Source organism: Calonectris borealis, chromosome Z (genome assembly GCF_964195595.1).
Source record: "Calonectris borealis chromosome Z, bCalBor7.hap1.2, whole genome shotgun sequence".
NCBI lineage: Eukaryota > Metazoa > Chordata > Aves > Procellariiformes > Procellariidae > Calonectris > Calonectris borealis.
The window spans coordinates 7,705,007-7,719,093 of record NC_134352.1 but is presented as its reverse complement, the minus strand read 5'-3'; the positions used below and the strand labels follow the sequence as shown (position 1 = coordinate 7,719,093).

At 38.8% G+C, this 14,087-nt stretch overlaps 1 protein-coding gene across 1 annotated transcript in view; it reads left to right on the top strand.

The window, feature by feature from the left end:
- Positions 1 to 12,146, top strand: part of RASGRF2 (Ras protein specific guanine nucleotide releasing factor 2) — a 130,613-nt gene extending 118,467 nt beyond the window's left edge. The window contains exons 20-27 of the mRNA XM_075138211.1: positions 2,112 to 2,172; positions 2,839 to 2,942; positions 3,559 to 3,643; positions 4,255 to 4,452; positions 6,408 to 6,487; positions 8,394 to 8,511; positions 9,293 to 9,361; positions 10,095 to 12,146. Of these exons, the coding sequence (XP_074994312.1) occupies positions 2,112 to 2,172; positions 2,839 to 2,942; positions 3,559 to 3,643; positions 4,255 to 4,452; positions 6,408 to 6,487; positions 8,394 to 8,511; positions 9,293 to 9,361; positions 10,095 to 10,187 (808 nt within the window). The 3' untranslated portion in view covers positions 10,188 to 12,146. The remainder of the gene's footprint in view (positions 1 to 2,111; positions 2,173 to 2,838; positions 2,943 to 3,558; positions 3,644 to 4,254; positions 4,453 to 6,407; positions 6,488 to 8,393; positions 8,512 to 9,292; positions 9,362 to 10,094) is intronic.
- Positions 12,147 to 14,087: the final 1,941 nt, after the last annotated feature.

Below are 14,087 nucleotides of genomic sequence, written 5' to 3'. Positions count from 1 at the left end.
AAGTCAGTCACCTCTTTAGAATGAAGGATTGGAAGTCTACATAAAATGTGAGACGTCATGTTAGAGAGTATCAGGAAGCAAAGATGGGGAAAAGTTAATTATTTTCAGCCTTTTAAGAATCTCATGTTTCCTATTTTATTTTGTATTAAGCAAATACAATCATTTCTGTACCAAAGATGAGAACTCCAGCCAATATAAAGTTATATGTAAGGAACTCAAATGATGAGTTTACAAGGTTACTGAGAATACTTGGGGCAGAAGGGCAAGTCCTCTCTTCTTTTTTGTTGCCAGGAAGCACATGCTCTTGTCATATGATGAACAATACCTTTCTGCAGGCAATCAGTCATGAGATACAGCACAAAATAAGCTGCTCAGGAAAGACAGATTGCCAGTCTATTTACAGTTACTGAGGCTGCACACCACTGTTATCTGGAGAAGAAGCTTAGGGTTCTCCTGAAGAAGTAGACATTCAAGACTTTGCACGGCTTGCCCACCCGGACATGAGGTGTTTCCAACTCCTATGAAGAAAGGGGCATTTTGTGTGGATTTGATAGGCTGAAAATAAAGGCAACGAGGTTTCGTAGATCTTTTCTCTGAGTATCTGCATTTGATTTTACCCTAGTCCTCCAATTTGGCAAACCTAAAGGAAACAACAGCAACCCACTACAGAAGAACCTAGTGTACTAAGCATTAACACTTCCTCCCCACCCACATAGTACAAATTCCATATCTTACACTCATAGCTCAAGTCTCCAGGCAATATAATCCTTCTCTTTTAACCCTTTCTCCAGCTGGTACATGCGAAGCCTGTTACTACAGAGTGCAAAAATAAAGAATTGGAGGTACCATGAGAAAATACCTGGTCCAGTTGCTGTGCTTTCTGGAATGATCAGTAGATCTGGATCTTCTTTGAAAACGGTCATCTAAACTTTCCTTGAAAATTCAGCTGATGAGTACTCTACAACTTCTGCAGAAAGCCTGTTTTGGTGCTCACCTATACTTGCAGTTGGCAAATTAACTTAATGTTGAAACTAAATCTCCCCTGAATCAGTCCAGTGACCTCTTGGCATATCGTTGGTGTCTTTATATGTCTTTTTACGTACCGACATATTGTTCTTTCTCCTTAAATCTTCTCTTTCCTATATTATATAAATCCAGTCTATTCAAGGTTTTTTTGAGTCTATATTTTCCAAATGAAGGGGTAAGATCTTAGAATTACGTGCCAAGGTGTACCCCATCAGGGTAGATGGGGTTTGAATACTTGTTACTTCTGCTGGGTTCATTTTTGACCCATTACTCTGAAATAACCCTAATAATCACAGGTTTTCTATAGCAGAATTGGAAGCATGGATTAACACTGGTATTACTGAAAGGAAATTATGTACTTGCTACAAGTAAAATCTGTTAGCAGTTTGTTGTCTATCGCCGCACTCACAGTTGTGTGGGACACTGAATAGGACGGTGTAGTGCCAATAAACAAGAACACTTCCCAGTGAATCACTCTTTTATGCATGCTTATTTTGCTGTCTTTTCTTCACTTCTCAAATGTTGATTTTTCAAACATTTCCCCAAAATATCACTTAGCACAGTAGTTTAAAAATCAGAGAAAAGGCTTGAAATGTAATTTTCCACCTTGAGTTTTCCTAGGATTATTCAGGATAGAAAGCTTCTGATTAAATATTATTGTTACTGTGTGGTGTTTTTGTGTTGCCAGTCAAGTTCTTGAAAAGGGAATTTTTCTTTGCCCACCAAACTTCTTTGCACTAATGTCAAAGTGGGATAGATGTAGAAACCTTACCACTATAATCAGCACATAAGTACAGTAGCTATTGTCATTGACCATTCTACAGTATATGCTGTCCTTAGCTCAGAGATTTTAAGCCTCCATGACCATAATTTTCTCTTACGTGACTCTGATGCTGTACCATTTTGTACACTTTTACTTAAAACAAGACATTAGATTTTAGGTACCAGATTTTTTCTTCTTTACATCTTCAGTTGCAGTCTTAGGATTTATTTTAGATAAACATGATTGCCTATCTGTGATAAGGTTTTCTCATAACCATAGACAATTTTATTTATATAGGATGGTCTGCTACTTAATTTTTCAGGGCTCTTTCTCAGGATGATCAAGATGATACCCATTTAAAAATAGAGGATATCATTCAGATGGTAAGTTCATCTTGAAATTTAAACATAAATACTCCTATAGAAATGTTGTGGTTTTAAATCAACAAAATGTAGCACAACTGCAAATTTACAACTCTGAACAGAAATACTGTTCTTCTATGTCAGGAAAGTACATTTTAGTTTAGAGAAAGGAAGAATTTGGAGCCCATATCAAAGGTGAAAGATCAAAGCTTTAGGATTTGGATTTAAATCACATGATAGGAAAAAAAAGGGAAAGATATTAATATATGAAATTATAAATGTCTGCCATCTCAGCTGCCATCAGAACCGTAGCTGGCCTTGACTGACAATGCCCATCCTCCAAACTGTAGTCACCACCATCTCATAAGTGCATTGCATTAATTCGAAGAAGAGTGTGGGCAATGAACTAGGTGCAGAGTGGTTATGTGGAAAGTAACGCAGAATACGCAGACTTTAACTGACCTACGTACTTACTCATGACTTGGTATGTGCCTGTTTTCCTATGAGTTTCCAGCCTGCTGTTTACCCTTGTGTTGTTAGCAATTTTTCTTAATCCCTATTTCTTTGGAGCAAAGAAGATAATTACAACTCTGTGTTGAAAGTTCATACGAAGTTCTTAATACCCTGTGCTTTGAAATGTCCTTTGATGCAAAAAGAGATCATTAAATGTTCTCCTTGTTTTTGCAGTCAGATTGTCCAAAACCAGAGTGCTTTGAGACTTTGTCGGCCATGGAGCTTGCAGAGCAAATAACTCTTTTAGATCACGTAGTTTTCCGAAGCATACCATATGAGTAAGTGTCCTCCTACGAGCGACTGAAGTGAGTACGGTGGATGAGTTACCGACTGGCAGTGTTAGGCACTACATTAATTCATGCTACTGGCAAAAAGGTTTGCATACGTAACAGGATAATGTCCTTCGGCTGTTTCTATCATTGCCTCTGACTCCCCTATAGTTTGCTCGTGTTTTGAAAGACTGAGTTCTTTGCTAAGAAAAAAAATCCGTGGTCTAAGGCTCTGGGCTAGTGAAGGGTGAATGTCGTGTGGAAGTGCTGAGTCTCTAGGGAGGGAGTGTCAAATCAGCTTCATTCATATAGCAGTGTAACATGGATATAACCATGTAAACTGACAAGACCAATTTCAAATAGGGTCACAATGCTGAAAATCAGGATGGCGGGGCTGGGGGAGGGGATTAGAAGAAAAATAAATCTGTTTTATAACATTTACTGCTTCAGACAGCATTAAAAATGGTGTAGTGAAATGCTGGAATTAGTGTAAAGCTGTGTTATTACCTTCTAACAAAATGAGGTATACTTGGAGTCTGCTTAGGCTATGGTTACAGACAGAGACTCTGTAATGTATATATTAAGGGCATTTTTGTTTGTTTTTTCCTCTCCTCTCAATGTCTAGAGAGTTTCTTGGGCAGGGCTGGATGAAAGTGGATAAAAATGAGAGAACACCCTATATTATGAAAACTAGTCAACATTTTAATGATGTAAGTACTCTTAAATATAGATTACTTTCTAGGAACTCTGTTGACACTGTCTGTGACCTCTGGAACAAAAATATCTTTTTTTTTTACAATGTGATGTAACTTCTTATCTAGTATTAACTGAATGTTACAGTCTTTTTGTGATTAACCTTTTAAATCAAAGCACATGAAGATTCTCGTTTTCAAGAATTGGTACTCAGCATTTCAATTTAATAGAGTAGAACATTTTAAATTGTACTACAATGCCTTGTTGCTTATAGAAGAAACTAAATTTTCTCTAGAGAGTGAAAATATAACACCAATTCTATTTAATGAACGCCCTCTGCATCCCTAACTATATCTTTGCTGTTTACCATTTTCCATGAATTTTACTTCCCGGTCAGTTTTATTACTGTTGGCTTGGAGATACTCCCCATTGCATCTCTTAACCATCTTTCATATTGTCATTCCCCCCCACTTCCCTACAACACTGTTCTCAATACACTTTCTCTGGTTTTATTGAGAGCCGTGAGTTCTGTTCTGCATTAGTTTTTTCTGCCTTGTTCATTAAATAATTATATGTTGAAAGGGATTATATTTAAATGTCCTAAATTTCTTCCTCTTTGTTTGGTCAGATGAGTAACCTTGTTGCCTCCCAAATCATGAATTACGCTGATGTCAGCTCCCGGGCTAACTCAATTGAAAAGTGGGTAGCAGTAGCTGATATCTGTCGATGTATGCACAATTATAATGGTGTGTTAGAAATCACGTCAGCCTTGAACAGAAGTGCAATCTACAGACTTAAGAAAACTTGGGGTAAAGTATCCAAACAGGTAAGAAAGATAGGATTAGAGTATGGTTTCTAGATTTCACTGGTCAGTGTGTTCAGAAAACGACATGTTGAGATAGGATTCCTCCCATAAATATTTCTACTTTTACAATACTCTGACTATTTGCTGGAAACACCAAGTGGTACTGGTATTTCATGTCAAAGTATTTTGTATTTAGCTTACCCTTTTTTTGGTATCATTAGTTAAATATCTGTAGGAACAAACAGATTTAAATGGAATTAGCAGGTGCCTAAGCCTACGACTTGAGCCAGAAGTACTGAAATATTTGAGAAAACTAAATTTAGATATTTTCAGATTTACACATCTAGGTGGTTACTAGCTATAACTATAGTCAGCTCAGGTGCCTAAAACAGGAGCCGTATTTCCCTGTGCAGAGAGTCGGTAGAAAGGTCAGCATTTCCTCTCAAGGTGCTGAGGTTTTGCTACTCAGTAAGAGACCGTAGACAACCAGACCTCTTTCTCATTTAGGTGCCTAAGTTTAAATGCAGTGAATATCTCCCTTTAACCCTTACCTTGCTGCTGAGACCGTCAGCAGCATGGCTGAGCCTGTGAGAGTGCCAATAACAAAAATATGACACAAAACCCAAGACTAGCCAGGATGAAGAGTATCCAGTCTTTTATAGGGAGTTGGACTTGATGATGCCTGAGGGTCCCTTTCAACTCGAGATATTCTATGATTCTGTGATTTTATGTTCTCTGTTTTAAATGGTTTGGAGATATTGGTTGAATGATTTAAATCTCAGCTTTCTGCTATTTGGAAAAAAAAAGTGAATATTTTAGTATGGTGGAATAACAGAGCAAGGACAGAGCCAATCACTTGTAAGTTAGGCAGCAGTTGGATACAGGGTTTACTCCTGCTAATTGGAAGATTTCAGATTGCCCATTTTAGGTCTGGCTAATTGATATGCAAAAGGTGGGCTTTTATCATTGCATTTCCTCCTCCGTATGTTTCTGCAGCTTTTGCAAAGCACTCAAGCATCCAAAGCAATGAAATTCACTTAGAATACATTCTGACCGCACTGCCTTCTTTCTCCAGTCAGCTTTTTCTCAGATGCTTTATAGCTGGTGCTATGTTCTTTTATTTAAAAATATGCAAAAAATCCTTTCAGTACAAACTGTTATGTAAGAGTTTACCTCCAAAAGTTTTATGTTTAGAATTTGTTTGATTTTTAAACTTCTCAATTAAAAAAAAAAACAACAACAGATCAATGTTGTTGCACAGTTCTCCAGTACTTACTGGAAATGTAATCTGAGTGTTTCATCAGCCTGCTATTTAGAAGAAAAAGAAAGTGTCTGCTTCTGCCTACAGCTTTCTCTTAATTGGAAATTCAGTTTCAAATATGACAAATTTCTCATGATTCTCTATATTGTCTCAAGTCTATAGCATAAATAGGCTGAAAAGCGAATTTATTTTGCTTACAAAGTAACCAGGCTCTGATGATGCCCACTGAAAGTAATTTGTGTAAGACAGTAATATATTTCCAAATACATATTCAGCTTTTTTCAGAAACTTGGAGGCAAAACCAGCTTAGTGCAAGCTGCAAGGCAGTAAACATCCTTTACTATCACTAATTTCAGTAAAGGCAGCTGAGGATGCTCAGCAACATGTAAGATCAAGTCTCTAATATTCTTGTATATGCAGTAAACTGAATTGCTGACCATTAATTTAATGAACTTTTCTTTTTTCCTGAATTTACGGGCTAATAATGTTAGCATAGATACAGGTTCTATGTATTACTCAAAGGAAAATCTTTCATGGTGCCTAATCTCCATTTTCAGAAATACACTCGGAACTACAATGAAGCTAAATTCCTAATGCCTATGTTATTACTTTTCAAAATGGGTGAAGATGCTAAGTGAATTACACCTTTTCTAAAATCTAATCCCAGTCATTTATGTGCAATAGCAATGACATTTGTAATGCATTTTCTTTCTAGACAAAAGCTCTCATGGACAAGCTTCAGAAGACTGTATCATCTGAAGGAAGATTTAAAAATCTTAGAGAAACGCTCAAAAAGTATGCTTCCCTACACCATACAATTATGTTTTGTTATAAGCAGTGGATAGTAGATGTTAAAGATGAATTGGCTTTGATTAAGCTTTAATAATTAATATAATATTGGATAATATTTTTACCTAATAACCTTTTAAATTCTAGTTTTATTCTATTTGGCATTATTGTTTTGCTGAATATCCCATGATTTAGTACCCCTAATATAGATAAATATAATATCTCCAGATAATTACTGAAATAAATTAAACTATTATTCTGTGTGAATGTTCCCTATTGGGGTTTTACTTACACTGATAAACTTTTTCAATAAGTGCGAAGCCAGGTTTATAAATAAAAGTTCTTATTCAAAAACAGGATTCCAAAGAGCCCTTGGTCCAGATAAGAAGTTTAGGACTTAAGAATAAGCTTGAGTCAGATCAAAGATCCATTCACCCCTTTATCTTGTTCCTGACACTGGCCTGTAGCTGATGAGAGGAATGTAGGAACAGGTCAAATGCACAGTGGTTATTTCCTCTCCTATACCGTCCCAGCCCCCTGTAGTCTGCCACCCTGGAAAACAGCCCGGTTTTTTGTACAGTAGCCCTTGAATAATTTTTTCTTGAATTGATTTGCCAGATTGTGTTTGACCGTATGTAATTTTGGTATCCAAAATATCCTGTGGCAAGGATTCTACAATTTATCTATTGACTCCAACTGCATGCATACAAAACCTGTGTTTTTGCAAGTTCTGTAGTTAGAAGTAGGCTTTCCAGGGTGGAGTGGTACAACTACTTTAAACGATCTTGAGAGAAGCAAGAATAATTGCTGAAATGTTTCAAAATATACATAGTTCAAGTTAGTCAATTTTTACTTTAGAAGCATTGTGGGGGTGCTAATCACTTTTTAAAAAATGTTTTTACTCACGATATGTGAACAGGTACTTCCATGCACCTTTCAGTTAATAGGTTGCTTGCCTGTGTACAACAATCACCCTCGTAAAAAATACCCAGAATGAAGTGCACTGCTAAGGGTAGTCAGCAGTCGGACTAAGTTAACAGTACAGCCATCACCCTGCATTTTTCATATGCCAGAGCTTCAGAAAACCAAGTTCTCTACTGTTTCTGCTGAGGCAAGAATCAGTGAGTGTGGAGCAGTGATTATTGCATTAGGGAAGCAACAATCATTATCCCATCCCTGCTGTCCCTCCAAGAAAAGAAAATACCTATTCTCTACAGTCTGTATTCACAGTTTTCCAGATCATCTTTGCTACCTCTCTGTCGTCCTCTTTCTTCTTTGTGTTCAGTGTTGAGAAGACCTGAATAGACTTTGACAGAATGGTGTATACGTACATACATACACACACACACACACATATGTATATACATGCATATATATACATATGTGTTTGTATGTATAAGTATGTATCTATATATGTATGTATATACATATATGTGTATATATCTCCACATGCACACACGCGCTCTCACACACATGCATGCATACATGTACCCTTCCTATACTAGGATGCTTACCCGACTGCAGAACACCAACCTTGCAGAAGCACGTCTACATGCATTTTTAGCTTGTGTGTAGGATCTATTTCAGGGATTGGCTGTCAGCCAGGATTGAAATATGCTTGAAGGTGTTCTTTGAGTCCAGAGTTTACCTATCCTTGCTCTCACTCCATTATGTTACCATTCTACCTTCTACTAAAGGTTATCTGCCATTAATATTAGATATTGGACAGAATACATTCAATTTGTCATGGGCAGAGCAAATACAACTCAAATGAAGTCAGAGGAGCTGTTTGTCTTAGAAATGAATGTAACCCATAGATTACAAGTACTTTAATAAAGAGTTTGCGTGAATTATAAAAAAATTAATTTGTGAATTTAACTACAGGCAAATATGCTGATTTCTTGTTTCACAGTTGTAACCCGCCTGCTGTTCCCTACCTTGGAATGTACCTGACGGACCTGGCATTCATTGAAGAAGGAACACCAAACTTCACTGAGGAAGGCCTTGTCAATTTTTCCAAAATGAGAATGGTAATTTTCAGTTCCTTATATGCTTAAAACACCTTAAACAGGTATTTAATTATGTGAGTTAATTATTGATTTAATTACAACTCCTTTGAATTTAACTTCTAAGATTTAACTTCTAAGACATACAAGTATATTGGCACCATGCAAGATGGGTAGCTATTTGAAAGCAATTACTTGACTCAGTCTTCTATCACCACCTTCTGGTAAACTGAGTATTTTTACAGGGTGAATTTGCCTCCAATTTGTTCTTTGAGAAGTGACAGACAGAAAAAGCAGCTGTCTGAAGGAGCAACAAAAGGCTTTTTGAAATAACCAAAATTAAAGGAATGTAGTGATTCATCAGAAAGCAGTAATCACAATCTTCTTTTCAAGTGTGCTAGGGTCTATCTAAAAAAGCATTTTAAAGTTGATTTCTCTCCAATTACCATGTAATGTTGTTTTGTAACAACTCCTCAGAGGGAAGCATGAAAATTCCTCTTCTAATCTCAGCTTAATGCCCTTCTTATGGCTACACATGTCAGCAGTCACTCGAGGCAAAGCGAAGAGAGGTTATCAGTAAGGGGAGAGAAGAGACAAGGTGGTTCACTTGAGGCTGACTGAACAATAAATTTAGGTTAATTTAGGAAAGTGAAATCCTTGGAAGCCATTACGAGATGATCTCTGCCCTTCCCTTCCCTCCTCCCTGGATAAATTGCATAATTTGGTGCAAAATTCTTGCCTTATGTGACTTAGCTGAAGTCAAAATGCAATTGTACTTACTCATATACATGTATTCTTTTGAAAGATCTCACATATTATCAGGGAAATACGCCAGTTCCAGCAGACCTCCTACCGTATAGAGCATCAGCAGAAGGTAAGGCTCTTCTTAGTCACTGTTACCTACTAATGAAATCAAAGCTGTGGTAGCAATTAGTTGTAAGATACAGCTCTTGTTGAAAGCTAAAATCAATGTGTTCTGCTCCCACACACAGAGAGGAGAGGACAGACAGAAATATGGATAGGTGCTCTGGGGTTGTAATACCCTCACCCTGGCAGAAACTCTTCATTTGACAACGTACAGAAGCAAGTTTTTTCCTCCTTCTCTGGAAGCTGCCTTGGGATTGCAGCCTTGCTGGGTCTGGGGTATGAGGGAATGGGATGAAAGGGAAATGTGTTCTCCCTGCCCAGCTGGAAGTGTAATTCCCCAGGGAATCGCAGAATCCTGGGATTAGGGGACAGGAGATGGCCCAAGCATCTGCTGATGCTGTGTGCATCCTGCAGTTCTCTTCCCTTTGTTGCTCATGGGAGCGATGAAAATTTGCCCAAAGCCAGTCTGTGCCTCTGGAGAAGATATCCTCTCAAACTTCACAAGAGCGATGTGGGCTTAGGTAACCTTGCTAAGGACTTGCCCATTCCTAAGAGGCCATACTCGGTTCCTTGAGTGCTGCTGGTGCAGCTTTACACCGTTCAAACGAGCTGTTGTGTTTCTCAAGAAAACAACGTGAAGGGATCTCAGGATCTAAAACGGGCTGAAGGAGAAAAGGAAAGCAGAGAAATTTTTGTGGAAGTAACATACAGTCTGTTCATCTGTGTGTTCTCCATTCCAGGTCACTCACTATTTACTTGACAAGACACTCATCATAGATGAAGATACCTTGTATGAGCTTTCCCTAAAGATTGAACCCAGACTCCCCGCCTGAAGAGCCAGCTTTGCCTCAGAGTCTACAGAAAGCTTTAGTACAATGAACAAAATCATGCATGCCAAGTCCTAAAGACAGCAAGGGAAATATTGAGAAAAATGCAAGCTCTCTTTTCCAGTAAGAGATACAGAGCCTCACAGCATTTCCCTCTCAGGCAAAGAAAATGAGCATTGGAGGTGGAAGACAAAGATGCTTCCTATCTGGATTAAGTGATTTCTGCTTTGCAAAGATAATGTTTTGCAGTAGGGACTATGCATTTAATGGAAAATAGGAGACTTGCCTGCGAACAGGTACTCATTGTAGCCATCTTATGTGACAAATTAAGGGGACAGATTTAAATGGTGGTAATATACTTAGGTATATTAAGATAAATGAGCAAAATGAGATGGCTGTGACATGGTCTTGGTTGATTGCTAACTATGCATTCACTGAGGCAGTAATAGTAATGGTGTCCTCATATCATGTTAACTTCATTGAAAAAACAGGATCTTAAGAGTCATCTACTATCTTGGAGTGATGTTAAGGTAGCATCTAGTACCTTCAGATCTGCAGTTGTTCAAAATATACATATAACGCTACCCTTTATAAAATGTTACCTTCTTTAAATGTCTTGTCAGTCTTTTCTAACGTGACTGATTTTACTTATAAATGAATTGTAAATATTTTTTCATTAATACACAATGAGAGTATTTACAGCATGGAAAGCAAATGAACTAGTTGAACAGCTGTAAATAGTTGCCAGCCTTGCAAGCTTCAGCTGGGAAATACAAGGGTAGGAGCTATACCTGAGACTCGAGAAATCCAGACATACAGGGAATGGGATGGTTAGTCACGTTGCACACAGCCCTGGAAAAGGCACTTTATTTTTCTGCACCTCCTGCAGCTTCTCTGAGAAGTCAGGCTACAGAGCACTTTCTGGACGCACTGTGGAGAGACATACAAGTCTGGTCTGGCAATGGGTAGTGATCAGCAATGAACGCCAGGACTTGGAGTGACAGTTTCGTTTTGCGTGGAATCAGTGGTTTGAAAAATGTCTGTTTTTTTGTTCAGCCATTCGGCACTGACTTAGCTCTAAAAGCGTCCACATCAGTGGCAAATTTTGAATGCCAGCAAACATAAACTATATATTTTTATCAAAGCTAGTAATTATCATTTGCATAGGGGCATATGTTTAAGAAAATGTGCTGTTTGTAAATGTTTCGAAGCCTATGCTTTTGTGGTAGATGTCATTTCTACAGCTAGTTGGTACTTCCTAAATTTTCCTGATCAAGAGTGGCCTGTTGTAGCTGCATGGAAAGTGAGCTCAAATGCATGCTGTAAAGTGCATCATAGTATAAAATACAGGTATTAGCACTGTTGAAAAAAATTGGCTGGAAAAGTGTCCTTACTTTTCCAATGATATTCAGCCAGTTGAAGAAATAGGGCTATATCACTGTATACCTCCCTTAAATCCTCTCAGGGAGATAGATGTTTAAAATAGATTGTGACCTAGGCCTATTTGATCTGACATTTCTTACCACAGTCATGATGCTTCTTAACGCTGGCAATGAAAAACGGATCTGCCTGCCTTGTGGTTTTTGTCTTTATTTGCACTTTAATTATATTGCTGGCCCAGCCCAGAGCTGCACAATAAATTCCATTCGTTCTGTCTGAGTGTAACTGCTAGCATTTATAAATGTACCTTAGCAACTGTAAATTTCATTAAGGTTCTTCGCCACAAGGACCATCTCTTTGTAAATAACTACATGAGGAAACGTCACAAATACTGGAAAATTCCTTGATTAGAAAAGCAGACAGCAACAGAAAAGGAAATTCCAGAAACATTTTAAATAGTTCTGGCTAATGATTGCTGTAGAAATGAACATGGAAAATGTTACTTATAGAAGCTTTTAATTGTCAAAAATATGCTTGTTCTTTTCACTAATGACTGACAAGAAGCTGATTGCATCCCAATGCATGAAAAAGAAAAAAAGCATGGTTTATTTGGACCACAAAACCAACTTACTGTGTATTTTCTGTACAAAAGCAGTTACCATATGGTAGTTTCATAAAACACTTTGAACTAATGAAGAAACAGGGAAAAAGTGGTCCAAAAAGTGATTTCTTAACTTGGTTTTATTGTTTCTCTGTTAACAAAGAAAATGTGTAACAACTGTCAATGTCAATTGGCATCTCTGTTGTATACTATTAACTGCTGCTTTATCTGCCTGTACCCCATTTTACCAAATTTCCTTCATGTTCTTAGGGTTACAGGGTACAATTCTTCATCTTTTCACAGTTCGGTGTTTTGTACTTTGTATGTGTATATCGGTTCTTCAGAGTTTCAAAACATACAATGCATTTTAATGCTTGCAATACACAGGGGTGGTGCTGTGCTCCTGCTGCAGTATTACAAATGGACAAAGAGGAGGACAAAAGATTAGGCATGGATTTTTTCAAAGGTGCTGAGCATCCATATCTTGAAATCAGTAGACAATGTGGTAGTCCAGCCCCTCTGGAAAAGCATACGCTATTTATATGCCAAAAGTTACCTCTTGGGTCAGTGGCACAATTTAGATTAGAATCACTATAGTAACTAGATACTTGGTTTGTGTTCAGAGCAACAAAAAAAACGAAAACAAAAAAAAGTTATGGTCACAGTGATGTTTGATTTCCTGATGACTAATATTGATCTTTTTGGTTGGGGATACAATGCATTCATTAAAATACAGGAGGTGACTGCCCAAAGAAGTGAGCATACAACCCTAGCCGGTGTTGCAACCCTAACCAGAGCTGGAAACGGCTGTTCTGCAGAAATCCTACGCAGCGAGCGTAGAGCGGTGTGTCTGCCCCGCAGTCGGGTTGTGTACTTCACGTGTAAGTGGCCTGAGCGCCTCTGCTACTGCTGCAGTGTGTGAGCTATGGCAATCGTTAGTAGGCAGCAGCACCCTGCTTTACGTGAGGCTTTGCCTAGTACATCTGTATAACCGGCTAGCGCAGTGATCTCCCCGTACAGCGCGCAGGGATTGTGGAGCTCCTTGCTACCGGCTTCTCTGTGCCACTCCACCACAGCCATATAATATACAGAGATAGAAATCCAGTCATAAAATACCCACTATTGGCCTCTGGTGTTTTAGGGAGGATGTCTCCAAGTGAGGACTTTGTCATTTGGATCTTGCTGTCTTTTAGGATCTTGTCCATTATAGCTTTTATGCCGTGGAAAACAGAGCAGACTTGCTTTTCTGCAATTGGAGCTGGAAAAGCCCAGCTGATTCAGGATTCGTGAGAAAGAGAAGGGCTGAAGCGCCTATTACTTGCCTTCCTTAGCTCCTCAGCCCTGCTGCACCGGTCAGATGCGACAGCAGTTCTCGCGTTGGAGGGGCGTCTCCCGTCGGCACTCTCCAGACAAAAACGCCTCAGGGTGTTCGGGCTGGCTAGCGGCAATGGGGATAGCATATTTCACCCACTGGTTCAGCAGTGGGCACATTTGCCAGCAAAGTCCGAGGGGAGTTTTGCAGTATTTTTTATTGCATAAGTAGCAGCCCGGATTCAGCCCATAGTTATCTGGGAACCTGGGCAGCAGCACAGACACGTCCCCTTCCATGTGACAGAGAGCACTTGTCACACGCCGATACGGGGTTAGAGTTGCCTTCACCCCAGCCTTCACTCCCCCCATCCCTCCTCCCCCCACTAAATTCACCAGTATTGTTAGCGGACTGAGCCCGCGATTAGTCATCATGTGGAAGAAAAAATAGATCCGTTGAATTTACAGTGGCAGTAAGTGTATATTCTGTCTCTTTCTTTTGGCTAGTCCTGTAACACACAAACGCGTAGCTTAATAGTGAGAGATGATACTGGGACTGATCACCCTTATTTAAAAGTAAGGAAGAGGTCTCCATCCTCTTTCTCCTCCCCTAGTTC